The sequence below is a fragment of the Schistocerca gregaria genome, chromosome X, assembly GCF_023897955.1.
Source record: "Schistocerca gregaria isolate iqSchGreg1 chromosome X, iqSchGreg1.2, whole genome shotgun sequence".
In the NCBI taxonomy this organism is placed as follows: domain Eukaryota; kingdom Metazoa; phylum Arthropoda; class Insecta; order Orthoptera; family Acrididae; genus Schistocerca; species Schistocerca gregaria.
The window spans coordinates 600978843-600994611 of NC_064931.1; the positions used below are offsets into that span (position 1 = coordinate 600978843).

The 15769-nt window shown below is 40.4% G+C and overlaps 1 protein-coding gene across 3 annotated transcripts in view; it reads right to left on the bottom strand.

Annotated features, from left to right (window-relative positions):
• Window positions 1-15769, bottom strand: part of LOC126297865 (vacuolar protein sorting-associated protein 26B-like) — a 55944-nt gene that overhangs the window by 10735 nt on the left and 29440 nt on the right. For all 3 annotated transcript variants that reach the window (XM_049989155.1, XM_049989157.1, XM_049989156.1), the window contains exons 5-6: window positions 9857-9963; window positions 8993-9204 (exon numbers count right to left, since the gene is read on the bottom strand). In XM_049989155.1, coding sequence (XP_049845112.1) covers window positions 8993-9204; window positions 9857-9963 — 319 coding nt within the window. The remainder of the gene's footprint in view (window positions 1-8992; window positions 9205-9856; window positions 9964-15769) is intronic.

Genomic DNA, 15769 nt, shown 5'->3' on the forward strand with positions numbered 1-15769 from the left:
TAAGGGGTTCCATCCCCTGCCTAACACTGGAGCTCCCAATCACAGGCAAGCTGTGTCATAGGCATTACAAAGATCAAAGAGAACCATGAAAAGATGGCGCCGCTGAGAAGAAATCTGATGAATTATGGTTTCCAATCAAAGCAGATGATTGATCAGAGACAGTCTCTCCCAAAAGCCGCACCTTAACGGAGATGAACAGGAACCACTGAGAAGGGAAAATACCTTGGCAACAAATACAGTTGAATACCTGGAAGAGATATTGTTGCTGTGGAGGATTGAGGTGTTGAAGCAATTGGTTATGAATGAAATCATGCCCAAGGGCTGAATTGTGGGAAGAAGAGATGTCCAGAAGAAGTTCCCATTAGTAAAAAGTTCACTGGAGGATTCCACGTGACAAGGAGTACAACATAAGTGGGAAGCTCCAGCCTGCTGTTTCCTGATGAGGAAGGAGACTATATAGGAGGCTGACACTGATGCCGCCACAAAATGGGTCTGTGAGAACTGACAGAGCCATAAAACGGCCACTAGGAAGGGCAAGCCTTGGAATGTAAGACTGCCACACACAACCCTGGAGCGTGCAGCGAGGAGCCCACACCCATGACGAAGGGACAGATGAACCTAAAGAGGAGACAATGCAGACCCAACACCCCCACTTGCTCTGTTTTAGTAACAGGCTTTGATGCAAAGATGTTGAAAGGCAATAGACCAGATGGGTGCCACTTACGATGTTGCAAGGCATGACAAAGATCACAGATGGCGGCAGCAATGGCTGTACTCAACAGCAGAACTGGCCAGTGGTGAACGATGCCTGTCGAGTGGGGAAAGGCAATGCCGGCAGCACAAATTATCTTACTGGATGGATCATGAATGACTTCATCAATACAACCTAAGAAAGCAGGTGTGAACACAACCTGGGTAGTACACAGAGGCCAATCAGCACGATAGAAAGCGTATTGGGGTAACTTGGACATTGGAATGGAGAATCAACGGAATGTGGTCAATATCACAGAGGTCATCTGTGGTGACCAGTGTAAGGAAGGAACAAGGGAAGGGGAGGAAATAGAAAGAGCAATGGTAAAAAACTAAGTGCCACACATGGCACTAAAATGAGTAGGGGAACCATCATTAAGAAGGCACAGGTTGTGCTCTACAATAAATTGGTCAATGAGGAGCCACTGTGTAGATGAAAAAGCACTGTCCTACAAAGGGTCATGGGCATTCAAATTCCCAAGGAGGAGGAAGGGAGGGGGAAGTTGCAGAAGGAGAGCAGTTAAGGCAGCAGATGTAGGCAGCAGGTCAGGAGAGAGAGATAGTAAGTCTGTCAAATTTCTGATGAGTCTCAGTTCTCCAAGGACTCATACTCTTGTATCTTCTTTTCTTTCTTGTAAGCCGGGCAATCTGGTGAGTGTTGAGAATGATAGTCATGACAATTACACACATACGTGGTGGAAAACAGGGGCTCCCCTCATGGAGTGGGTGTCCATATTCTCTGCGTAGAGGGTCGGCCATACAGTGGGAAGACATGTGCCCAAAATGGAAGCACCGAAAATACTTCATGGATGGCGGGACGTATGGCTTAGCGTCACAATGGTAACGCATAATCTTGATCTTCTCTGGGAGGGTATCTCCCTCGAAAGACAGAATAAAGGCGCCAGCATCAATGGGACTGTCCATACATCTTTCTGAAAATAATGAACAAAATGACCACTCAGTCATTATAGACTGGCCTGGAATTATTCTTCAGTTTGAAGTATGAGATCCCCATGAAAAATGACTCACCCGACCATATTCATAGACTGGTGAGGTGTAACGGACACCAGGATGTCACCAAGATGACCACAAGCAAGAACAGCTGCAGATTTGGTGGTATAAGAAGTTTTAATCAACAGGAAACTCGACTGTATCTAACTGAGAGACTTCACTTTGTTAATCTTGTCTTAAATATTTTCCACAAAAAATAATGGTTTGGTAGCAGTGCGTTGTCAATGCTAGTGCAAACCAAGTAGCAAGTAAAGTATTTCCTCTCAAGCCGGTGAGCCTGGCTCCCTTCTCCCAGGGTGTAGCGAGGGAAGGGAAAGCCGCAGGGTCACAAGAAGCAGCATTAAATGATCCATTGCCAACCAGAGATGGCTGCAGAAGAGTAGTCAGTTCATATGCAGAGCATCTGCCCCAATAACACCGACCCAGACACAGCAAGCGCCATCTTGCACGACAGCCAATGCCGAGAATTCCCTTGCTTCAGTACAACACACAGCCACCCCTATGCATACATGGGGAAGGGACAGCTCATTATCAGAAGTGTGATCTCTGTGTTGTCAGGGGTTCAGCCAGATAGATACATAATAGCCCCGCCACATGGGCTGGTTACATGTGCTGGTGACATGGGCTACAAAGGGGAAGGAAGGGAGGCAGGGGTATCAACACTGTAGACGTCAGTGAGTTCTTCCCCAAATGGCTCACACTATGGAGAGAAATTTTAGAAGTGAAGGCCAAACTCCAATTGATGACCAAAATGCCAAAAAAGAAGGATGAAAACAAAAAAGCAAGGGGAACAAAAACCGGATAGCAGAGCCGACATAAGTAATAACACAGAGAGAGGCAAGCTGGGGGCAGAGAGGAAAGAGTGAGGACAGGGAGGAAGGGAGAAGAAAATGCAGCCCAAGAAGGAAGAATGGACCACAATATCTTTCGGACTCGTGCGCCAAGCACGAACTCGTGGAAGACCCATGAAGCCCCTGGAGGGTACTGTCAGACACATTTTCCATTTGCATGATGGCTTTTGTATTTTCAGTTGGTGATGAAAGTCCTCAATATCACACAAAATGATACCCCAGAATTAACTATTGCTTGCATAGGTGGACTGTCAATAATGTGCGATTTCCCAACATCTTGCCACCTGACATTCATGGAGAATTTTCATCTGTGACAACCTCACCTAGACAGATAGTAGCCTGACACAGCTTTCCCAATTTTGGCAGCTGGGAACAGCTGGAACCTCATTATGATGGCCCAACTACTTCACGCAGAATCCAGAATCTATACTCGGTTCATCATAAAATAAACCTGATGTAAACAAGCAAAAATGCGATGATTGGTCAAAATCTGTAGCACACCTATACTGGTGGTGCTATGCTCTTGAAAGGAGGATATACTTTCACATTAAATATATTACTACTAAGTTGCATTAAATGAAACTTTAAGATATTCAAATGTATTAACAGCCACCAACGTTTTTCTTAATCATGCTTTAGCTATGTAGTTTTAATTTCAAAAATCGTGTACAGTCACAGCCACTGCATTTCTGTGTTCTGATTGTTGCGCTGTTAATATAGCAGTATGAAAATGGTTGAGGTTGCTCCCTGTTCCGTAGTGAAACCCACATGTGGAACACGGTTAAAAAGTACCAAGAAATAGGTTATTCTTAATGTTCGTCATAATTTCACAGAGATAAACAACTTTGAAGTTTTATGAGAGACTGTATTAGACACAACTGAGACAAGCACATGTTCACTATAAATCAGAATTGGTAGTGTAGTGACTTGACAACTGATTGCAATTTATGGTTTGGTGGTTGAAGCCTCGCCTGTGTCAATTTTTTTTTCTTGTTCAATTTCAAATACCTACATATTTTAATTGTAAAATTCATCATGTTTTATGCCACACATGTACATATGTGTTGTAGAAACATGATAAACAATCATCTTCACATCATCGAGCACTCCATACCAATGTTGTAATTTTACATTTGCCACTGTACCATTACAATGTGAACCTAACAGAACTGATCTGGAGCCAAGTTAAAGAATTTGGCAAGAGAAATATGACCATTAAGCTGCCAGACATACTGGAACTAAAGCACACAGCTTTTTCACACGTCGCTGTCGAACACTGGGGGGCTATAGAAAGGCACGTCATAAAAGAGGAGGAGAAAATGTGGCGCATGGGTGGCTTCATGGATTGTGTTGCTGATCGACTCATTATCAATGGAGCAGATGGCAGTTCCAGAACTGAAGTGCATTTCTGATTCGGATAAGGAAAGAGCTAAGAGATTACCAGATGACTGACTGTAATTAATACCTTCAGTATTCAACAGCACACTGAAATCCCTACAGTATGCTTTTGTATCACACATAGCTCATTCAGAAAAATTACCCTGTGCTTAAGTTAAGAATTTTCATTACTCTTGTTTGTAATCAGTCAGGGGACAACGAGAGCATTTTATGCTTTCCGTCTGATCATTTAACAAGCACGCAGTAGTGCTGGAGTTTTGCCGAATACTATTTCATTCTCTTTAAAAGTTAAACATCATTTGAAGCTATACTGTTTCTTTGTCTGTCTCTTTTTACGTCTGAACTGCAACTGCTCAAATCATTGCAGATTGGGTGGACCGCTGGATGGCCATGGATGTCCAAGTTTAATGCACCAGTAAAGCTGTTGTCCCACACATTACGCTCAGACTGTGTGTGTGACAAGGCATAAAATGTATCCTCATGATTGTACTTGACTGTACTGGTCACAACTTGGCTTCCACTCCACATGAAATCCAATGAGATTCAAGCAAATGCAGAAGAATACATGGCTTAATGTTTACATCAGGTTTATTCTTATGGTGAACAGAGTATAGTATCAGTTATGAGAGTGAGGTCACATACAAACTAACACTTCAGACTGAAAACATGGTTATTGAGTGCACATGATGATGATGGAATTGTTTGGATATACAAAACTGAGATCTTTAGTGCCCATAGCACAATCAGACAAAACAGCTGTCATTACAATGGCTAAACAGATTAAAATAACTCTTAACATTTTCCTTAAAGTTCAAAATGTTTCTTATGTATATTATTCTCCCACAGCTGAACGGCATTCTGAATCAACAGCAAGACAGTTCTCAGGGGAGCAGCACATCGTATCACACTATGTTTCCTACAGGCCTAATTGGTCTGCTTGCTCACAGATTTCTACATGACCTGGTATCCAGCACAACAATTTCTGCTTCCCCTGCTGTTGAAGAAGAGCAGTTTCCCCTGTATTGATGAGATTATTTCCTCTGTTGGGTAAATTTGTTGCAATGCTTGTAGAGCTCTATGGCACTTAGAGCAGATGATTTATTCTGTTTGGTTATTTCTTTATATATCTGTTTAAACAGCTCACTCTAATGCCTCCAGGAGTACATACAGTTAAACACTAATAACTTTAAACTGGTTGGGAAGTAGAAACCCAAAGACACAGTCACAGAAGACTGTCTTTCCAAGGATATCCCTTGTTTCATGTCATTTGTATATGCTATTGTAAAATTGCAGTGCTTATATAAAATATTGTAAAAACAGACATAAAAAATTGGATTTCGAATGCATTCTTTCTTGAACATAGTAATTCTAAAACATTTCTGGGCCTATTAAGAAGATGGGTTTTTTACTCCACCCTAGGCATAATATATAAATATCTACCACTCCAGTTTCCAAAAGGTAAGCCTTTGCAGTAGTCAAAAGGGCCTAATTACTCTCTCAATGGTGTTAAGTGTGTATATGTTAAGATTGGCAAGCAATGGAGCAACATGCAGATGACAGGAGATAGAAAATACTTTGCATGCTTGTCACACGACAAGCCTGCTGCTTCCTCCTCGGAAGGCAGCTGCATAGGAAGCTGATGCCATCGCAAAATGGGTCACAAGGTGTTCTGCAAGAACTGATGTATCTGTACAAAGGCTAACAGAAAGGGCAAGGCCCTGAATGAAATATTGCCACAGACAACCATGGAGGGTGCAGAGCATAGACCACATCCATGGCAAAGGGACACAAGAACCTAGAGAGGAGACAAAGTGTTCCCAACACACCTGGTTCCTCTACTTGATTACGTAATAGGCTTTGGCAGGAAGACATTTAAAGGTAATAAGACTAATAGAGGATGGGTGCCACTTACGATGTTGCAAAGCACGACGATGATCAAAGATAGCCACGGCAATTGCTGTGCCCCACCATGGAATTGACCAACTGTGAATGGGGGCTGTCAAGTGAGAAGCGGCAATGCCAGCAGCACTGGTTATCTTATCAGACAGATTGCGAACCATTTCATGAACACAAACTGACAAAGGAGAAAACACGACCTGAGAGGTATATAAAGAGGCCAATCAGCACAATGGAAAGCCCAGCAGGTAACCAGGCCATTGGGAGGTGGGAAGGGGAAGAGAGAATGAACGGGAAGCGGTCACTATCACAGACTTCATTCTGTGGTGACCAGTGTAAGGAAGGAAGAAGGGGAGGGGAAGAGAATGAAAGATCAATGGCATAGAAAGTGCCATATGCGACACTAAGATGAGTAGGGGAACAATCATTAAGAAGGCACAGGTTGTGTGCTACAAAAAAATTGGAAAATGAGAAGCCACTGTGTAAATGAAAAAGCATGGTCCCACAAAGGGGTGTGAGCATTAAAATCCCTGAGGAGGAGGAAGTTGCTGAAGGAAAGCAGTTAGGGCAGCAGGCTTCTGCCAGATCTGGAACTGAAAGAGTCAGTGAGCTTGGGATGCACAGCCTCTTTGTTCCACGGTTGAGTTGTGGTAGCAGGCCTTCGGCCTGAGAGACACCAGGAGGAGGGGCCCCGGAGGGAGCCCAATCACCGGTAGTTTCCGGAAGAAGGGAGGCAACTCCAGGCATGGGAACTGCGGGGGAGGGGGATAGGAGAGATGGATGGAGCGGCAAAGGACATAACAGGGCGAAAAGTAGAAGTCATCGACACAGGATGAAGTCTGTCAAATTTCTGATGAGCCTCAGTTCTCCAGGGACTCTTACTCTTATCTTCTTTTCTTTCTTGTAAGCCAAACAATCTGGTGGGGGTGGAGAATGACAGTCATGACAATTAACACACATGCATGGTGGATCACAGAGGCTCCTCTCAGTGGGTGTACATTCACCGCATAGAGGGTTCGTCGTACACATCAGGAAGACATGTACCCGAAACTCAATCACTGAAAGCAGTTCATGGGTGGAGAGACGTATCAATTCATGTCAAACTGTTAACACATAACGTCGACCTTCTGTGGAAGGGTATCTTCCTCAAAAGACAGAATAAAGGTACCGGTATTGGTGTGATAGTGCTTGCAACCTTTCTGAACATGCCAAACAAAATAAACTCCCCATCATTGCAGACTGACCACGAGTTCCTCATAAATTTGAAGGCTGAAGTTCCTATGAAAAATGACTCACTGGGTCACATTCAAAGACTGGTAATGTGTAATGGGCACTGGGATGTTGCCATGGTGATCACATGCAACAACACTCGCACACTGGATGGCATAAGAAGTTTAGTGCACAGGGAACTTAACTACATCTTACTGAAAGACTCCAATTCATTAATCTTGTCTTCGTTATTTTCACAAAGAGAGAGAGAGAGAGAGAGAGAGAGAGAGAGAGAGAGAGAGAGAGAGAGAGAGAGAGAGAGAGAGAGAGAGAGAGAGAGAGAGGGGCGGCTTGGTGGCAGTGAACAATTCCTTGTCAGGGCTAGCGCAGACTATGTAGCAGGTAGAAATATTTCACCCCAAGCCAGTAAGCCTGGCCCTGCTCCCAAGGTGTAGCCAGGAAGGTAAGGCTCCTTAGTCAGAAGAAGCAGCATTAAATAATCTATTAGCAATCAAAGAGTCGGCTGTAGAACAGCACCAAATGTTTTGGAGCTTACTACATGTAAAGTGTCTGCCCTGATACCACCCACTCTGATTAGGGCTTTTCCCATGGGCGCCACCCAGCCACAGCAAGTGCTGCCTTGCACAGCAGTGCTCCAGAACAACAAGCAACCACCCCTACACAAACATGGGGAAGTAACAGCTCAGTACCAGAAGTGCAATCCCCGTGTTGACAGGAGGCTCAGCCAGATTGGGACATAACAGCTCCGCTACAGGGACTGGCTACATGTGCTGGTGACCTGGCAGTGGGGAAGGGGGCCTACAGCCTATAGCGAAGAAGGAAGATGGGAAGGGGGGGGGGGGAGGGGGGAGGGAATGTATGTTGTAGATGCCAGGGAGTTCTCCCCCAAATGGCTCACATTATGGAGAGAAAATTTAGAAGTGGAGGTCAAACCCCAAAGGTGGACCAAAAATGCCAAAATGGAGGGATAAAAGAGTAAAGACAAGTGGAACAAAACTGCAGGAAATACAGAAAACCAGGTGAATATCCAGGTTAAAATCAGTAGGAACACCGAGAGAGGTGAAGGATGGATAAGCAGGGAAGGAGCGAGGATTGGGGAGGGAGGGGCACGGGGAAAGAAATGCAGCCCAGGAATGAAGAATGGGTTGCAACAGCTCTGGGCCCTGAGGGCACAATGCACTAACTCACGAAAAAACCGTCAGCCCCCAGAAGGGGGAGTCAATCCAAGCAAATTAAAAACAGTGTGTGAATGGTTAAAAATGACACCTATAAATTTTTCAGTCAAGAAAACCTAAAACTGATTTTGGGGGTGGTGGTGCTACTTTCCTCAGAATCTGGTGGGTTATGTCAATATTGCAGCTACACATTACATTCCACAGGCACAGGGAAAATGCTGTCGCTTTACAGTTATAAGTGACTGGCAGTAATGACCAGCCAGTCCCTAATTCAGGGTCTCAAGGATTGCTATTTCTGGCCCAGTTTCTTGGGGGCAATCTCCTGAATTTGGTAACAAAGTATGAATTAGCAATGTAACAAGATGTCCCAATTTTTCTGTGAAGTAAAAACATATCTTCCTAAAATGTGTGTGAAATAAAAAATAAATATCATGCAAGCAAACAAACCAAGCATGTCACTGCTGTTTATTACAGATTTCTCGTAAGTTGGAAGATTTCTGACTGCCACTATAGATTTAGAAATAAAATACAACAAAAGGACAGTATTCCAATTGCAGTAATTCAGATAATACACAGAACAAATTCACCTCAAATTTTAACAAAAGTGTGTTTACATTTCTCAATCTATGTCTAAATGTTAAAGAAATGGTATGTTATCAAATTAATTCAAGATCACCACACCTGTTGCTTGAAATAACGGCGATCTTCTTCATCCATAAGCACGAGATTCAAATAATACCGCACTGAAAATTTTTTGTTAATATCTCTCATTGTAGGAGTAAGATCATAGCCGGCAAGAAATACTCTTATTGGAATGCTCTCTCCTCTGACTGGAGCTCCATCCATTATTTCATATTTTGCTATAGTTTCATTTTCCGTGAATGTGTTTGGTCCTACAACAATAATAAGAAAAGGACATAATAACTGATTAACACTTTTTATAACAACAATTTAGTAACTCGAATTCACTTATTCCCACACAGAATGAAAGCAAATGTTCAAATATTCCTTCAATTATGTGCATATCCAAATACATGTCATTCCTAAATTTAAAAAAATAAAGATAATTAAAAATGTTTCTGCTCTACATTCAGTAATGTTAACCACTCAGACTGGAAAACAAAAGTTTCAGTTTGTGTGCATACAGGTTTCGGTTTCACACTGTTGACACAGAGCACGCATCAACCTACCTCTGAATGGGCATATCTCATGAATACCACATATATCTCATTTAGGTTTTATGTCACTAGTCCTCACGCTGTGCTGTCTTCAAAATTGTTGTTTCTGCTGAAATCATTTATATAATACTTCTACTGACACTTCAAGAATATTTAACTGAATTCACTGAATGTCAATATCACTATATTACACATAGATTGCAGATTATGGTACTTCCGGTACTTGTGATCGTCAGATTCTTATTTTGCAGGCGTTTTTCCTGACAGTCTCACGGTAACAGAAAATTCTGCTTAATATGAATATATATTACATTGACAGATCTGAGACAAGGGCCAAGAGTGGATATTTATGACAATGTTTACTTACCAGATCCTGTGGTTTCCCTTTTGATTATTGCAATCTCCATATGTTTGATTTTTATGCGCACAAGCAAAAAGTATATCTTTCCCACTATAACGTCTTTTAAATGATACCTGTAAAAAAATTACAAAATAACCATTACCAAATGTAAAATCAGTTATTTATAGTTCAGTAAAGCAGACAGTGTCAAAAACCAACATTTCAAATTTAGGTTCATTATGACCGAATACTCTAGTAAAAACAATGACATTTAGTTGCCTTTCAAACACACTGAGTTCTTTGTCAATTAGACTTTAAATTTGAATATAGAGACATGTTTAGTGAATTATTCTCGAAACAACTGTTGCATTTGTTGTGAATAGCCACTGCTTCTGATGTTGTAGGTGACAAATATTACATTAACAAATGTGATACATCATTCACAAAATACGAGCTTCCTTGAAGATATAAGCAGTAAACAGTGGCCTGATTTAGATGTTGGCTTGTCCTATAAATGTACTTCAAATGCATATGGCATCAGCATGATAATCATTGAACAGATTGCCCATGGAGTTAGTTCACCTGTCTAGAATTGTGAACATACATTTTTTTTTATCTCTAGGTGAAGGTCATGGTTGTGAGAAGCCACTAAAAATAGTCAGAAACCTCAAGCAGGAAACTGAGCTACTGCTCTTTCTTTAATTTAAGTACACATATTCACACAGCATTCCAAATTCACTCAATCACTAAGCACTGTGGATGTGTGGAAGAGTATGTACAAATTAGCAAGAATTTAATAACATTCTTTAATTTAAGGGGACATTTTATGTCCTATGATGCCAATGTTAAATTACTGAATGCAAGTTTCTAGATACACTGAACTAGAATTATTACTAAAATTGTATTCTGGGGCATGTTATTTTTTTCGAGACACTAAATCTTTGGCACAATTTCATAAATAGATGAACATAAAAACAAAACAACACAGGATATTTTTATTATTCTAGTTCCATATGTGTTGAATCTCACATTTGGCATGCTGTGAAAATAGTGTGTCTCTACCATCAGTACTTTTTTAGAAAACGGGTCATTTATTGCAAAAAATGCAGTTCAGAGATATTGCGGTTTAAAACTTTTTTTACTACAAATTCTTATACAGACTTGCATTTCTGCATCTTTTATGCACTAGAATTGCCCTGGCCCATAGTCTGTGTCTTCTTCAGTGTCACAACAGCCCAGTGCTTGTCTCCTTTTCATTCTTGCTTCTTTTGTCATTTGCTGAACAGCTAACTCTGCTTCACGTACACGAAACTCGCCCAGTTCCCGTAGTCCTTTAGCTGTGTTCTGTCCAAATCTTACACCTAACTTCTCCAGAATCTTAAGTTTTTCATAGTTCCCACCATTACAAGTTATTGCAGCATCAGATACTGCTAACTTTAGAGTCATAAGGCCAACAAATACGTTTTTAGGCACATAACACCACACAACATTATTGAAGGACTTATTTACATTCTGGGTCTTCCCATGTAAACACTTCTTTAGTAGCCTACGATTTGCCAAATCTCTGTAAATAGGATTGATTGCCTCCATTACTGCCAAAGGAAGAGAATGTTTGTGTGTAAATTCATGCAGTGTGCCAGAAAATTCAGCTTGCCTATATTTACACCAAGCGTTGGAGGTGGACACAAAGCATAATATGGCTTTTCATCAGTTGATATTCGTATTTTCAAGCACTTCAGAAGAAAATGCAGGTCTCGCATATATGTTACCTGCGCATTTGCAATTCTTGAAGTTACTTTTACGCTTAGTCATTTTATTTATGTATAAAAAGCAATAGAAGCTAACTTACTACAAAAATAGCAGATATTCACACTACTTTAAACGAAAACTAGTATCAGAATCGAAGGACTGATTTGTTTATTCATAATGTCAACTTCTGAGATGTAGCAGTAGGCACAAAACAAAGCAATTCATAGCCTTCTAGACTGTGTAGTTCCTAAGATATGACTACTCAGCTGTGACAGTATATGCGTAGCCACAAAATTTGACAGTCTCACGTCAACATTAAAAATATTATTTGAAGGTCTCACGATTGTCCGGTTTTAATGTATTATATACCAAAATGTTCAGAAAAGTCAAAGTACATTATGGAATAGAAAACAGAAAATGTCAAATTTCAACGAATTTCATAGATGTCCCTTAATACGTACAACAAAAATGAATTTCGAACTACTGAAAAATTATGCTGTAAATATCAATAACCTATTAACTTCAAATGCAGTATTGCTGCACTGTAATGAATATTGTGTGTTTATGATTCAAATACCTAAATACAAACAAAGGAAGTAAAATTTTAATGGAGCATAAAGACATTGTTGCTAAATGGATACTGACAAAGATAATCCAGGAATATGATGTCTCATCTGCTGTGTAAAACATGGCTAAACCAGAATATGAGGAAAAAGTTAGGCAAAGAGCAATGGTTCAGGCCATTTAAAAGTATACCAGACTGGGCTGGAAAAATTGTCGTATTAGCTGGTCGTACTTTGGAGTATGTTATGAAAATCAGTATTCCAGGTCAAAAAGAGAGCTATTCAGACAATAACAATTAATCTTGAGCCACCAAAGATATGGTTGATGAAACTGTATTTCATATCGCCTCAAATAAAGTAGTTGTTGAAAACGAGCATTATCCTTCAGGAGTAGTTGGTGATGAGACACCCGACAATGAACGCAAAGAGAGCCAATATCACATGCTGTGGATCCTCTGACTCTCACAGAAATTCTTAAAATGTTATGAAATCAACTGTATTCCAAATGTACAACTACACACAGCTCTGCAACTACTACAATTTCAACATAATACAACACAACTTCTATGGGCACAAATCACAGTGTATGTTGCACAATGAGACATGTTTTAAAACTACCGACATACTAATATTTGCATCAACCCATTGACAACTTATGTTCTTCAGAATAGGCTGAATGAGGTCAGCATGGTGAATGGCTACAAACAGAGGACATGGAGGAGAAAATTTTAATCTATTCTCTGCTAGATCTGATTATCACCACAAAAATCAGATAAACTCAATGACAGCAGAATAAAAATTATAAGATGAACAACATAAAAGTAAAACAAGGGTAACTGAATGCAATTGAATGAAATCAGGTGATGCTTAGGGAATTAGATTAGGAAGTGAAACAGTAGAAGAAGTGGAAGAGTTTTACTATACAGGTAGCAAAATAAAGTTTATGGCCAAAGGAGAGGGAACATAAAATTAAAACGTAGACTCACAATAGCAAGAAAATCCATTTCTGAAAACAAAGTGTGTGTTAACAAAGAATTTAGATTTCGAGATTAGGTGCCTTTTAGGAAGGCATTTGTCTCGAGTGTACCTTTGTATGAAAGTGAAATGTGGATTATAAGCAATTCACACAAGATTAAATAAAAGCTTTTGAAATATGGTGCCACAGAAGACTGCTGAAAAAATATGAGTAGATAGAATAACAAACGAGGTGGGAACAAAACTGGGAAAAAAATAAATTTACGACCAACATAACTTAACTAAAGGAAGGGATCGGATGATAGGACACATTCTGTGAGATCAAGGAATAGTCAATGAGGTAGCAGAGGAGAGTGTGAGGGGTAAAAATTGTAGAGGGAGGAGACCTAGGCATGAATACAGTCAACAGGTTCAAATGGACATAGGTGCAGTAGGTATTCAGAGAGGAAGAGACTAGCATAGGACAGACTTGTGTTGAAATCTGAAACAAATCACTCTTTGGACTGAAGACGATGACATCATTTACATTACTTATGATACTTAAACTGCTGTGTCAGACGTTTATTTAACATGTGTGTCCAAATTGGCAGTAATTACTTTCCCACCTCACTGTACACAGGCAGAGAAAATCAAACCAGTATTTATGACTTATAAGCATATGAGACACTGCCTAAGTATGCACCTAATACTATAAGGCAGTTGAGTGTAGGCAGCTTTGTGTAGTGTAGCCTTTCTATTTCAGTTCAAAGGTCTTCAGAAATTTCATGAAAATTGTTTCAGTTCATACGTCTTCAGAAATTTTAAAAAAGTTATGACATCCGTAGGTCCACAAGCATTAACCTGTTATCAGGAATAGGTAACACCCCAATTACTGCCACTGCCCCTCTCAGTATGGCCCATTTCTGTTCATAACTCACTATAACTACAGTAGAAAAGGTAGTTTGTCACAATTATTAGTGCTCTTAAACAGGGTATTGGGTCACTGTCTGGCAGTCATAATGCTTTGCTATTTTCTTGGTCTCCCAATCCATGGGACTGTACAATAGAAAAAATGGTTGTAAATTCTGTTACGGATTCATGTAATGTAATACGTAAATCTGAAAACATGGATTATGTCACACCACAACTGCTGCAGGTGCAGCAGCAGCAGCAGCCACTTCAGGAAATGGCAGAACAGCAAAAGCCGCAATAATGATATTTCAGTCACTAGTGCTCCACTAGCAGAAATAACTGCCACTGCTATCATAGTGGAACATCAATGCACCAACCATATCACCAGGGCCACATGCATTTTCAAAGAAAGAAAGAAAGAATAAATGAAAGGAAGACTACAGTGTAGTGTGCTGTTGACAATAAGGTCATTAAAAATGGAGCACAAGCTTAGATGACAAACAGATCAGGAAGGAAACCGAGTGTGTCCTTTTCAAAGAAGCCAACCTGGCATTCAGCTCTATGAACACGGACAAAGAGGGTAACTGTATGCTGCTGCTCCTGAATCTCATTCCAGGACAACCACCATGACTTTTCACTAAATGCCTTCTTTTTCAGAATTCTGTCCAGCCAGGGATGATAGGCCAAAACATTAAATGACTGTCCTAACATTTTCTAGTTCACAACAAAACTTTTATTATGCATTCTTTCTACCACAGACAGAACTGAATGTATTTACATTATTGCATCATAAGCAGAATAAGCATTTTTGACAGAATAATGCCATGTCAGTGAATTAATTTTTCTTTTGAGCCAATAAATGTCCTCATGAGTCAATAAACTGCCGGTCACAGAAACTCATGTCCTTGCCAAGCAGTGTTACTTCAACTGTGCACAGCTGTGCTAAACTGGTACGTACTAAGTTCTGCAGCTTGAAGGGGTGTTTATTAAGTTTATAGGCAGAAAAGATAAGAGTCACAAGATGAGTATCTAGAGCTGCCAGTAAATGATGCCAAACAATAAGTAGTTGTCAATACAATTCTTGGCATATACCAATATCCGCAGCTTCCACAAGAATTCATGTGCCTGAACAATTTTTCATTGTTTCTTACAACAGATTACTCATCATATGTTCAGTTGTGCATTACAGGGGGGCACAAGCAAAGACCACATGGAACATTTTCAACCTCTTTTTTTCACATCTAGCAAGAAGCCATGCTTTAGTGCAGCCTCATGAATTCACTTTTTTTTCCAACTCCAAGTCAAATACTTGGACATATCCTAGACAACATTGGTATATGGCAAAAAACGACGCATCTCCCAACTATAAACAAAATGCCACAACACCACACATCTAAAGGAGCTACACCCATTTATAGGAGAGGTATTTAGGTTTCAATGAGCCGGATTACTGTCTCAGACATGCCATGAACGTGACATGCACTGCTGCTGGCACTGCTTTGATGTTGTCAGAAAAAGCTGTTCTGTATTCGAAATCCTTAGAACTTGATGGTATAATACCGACTCAAAGCCCAATTCCAGAATACCAATCTCACCAGGAGGCTTACTGGTAGCCAATTTGGCCAGCCTTTTTTTTGTTTTTTTTGTTGTGGTTTTAGGGCACAAAACTGCTACAGTCATTAGCGCCCGGTCTGTGACTTAGGAAAAGGGGGAAAAAAAAAATTGGAAACCAGCAACAATGAGAGCGAAACTCAAAAATTTG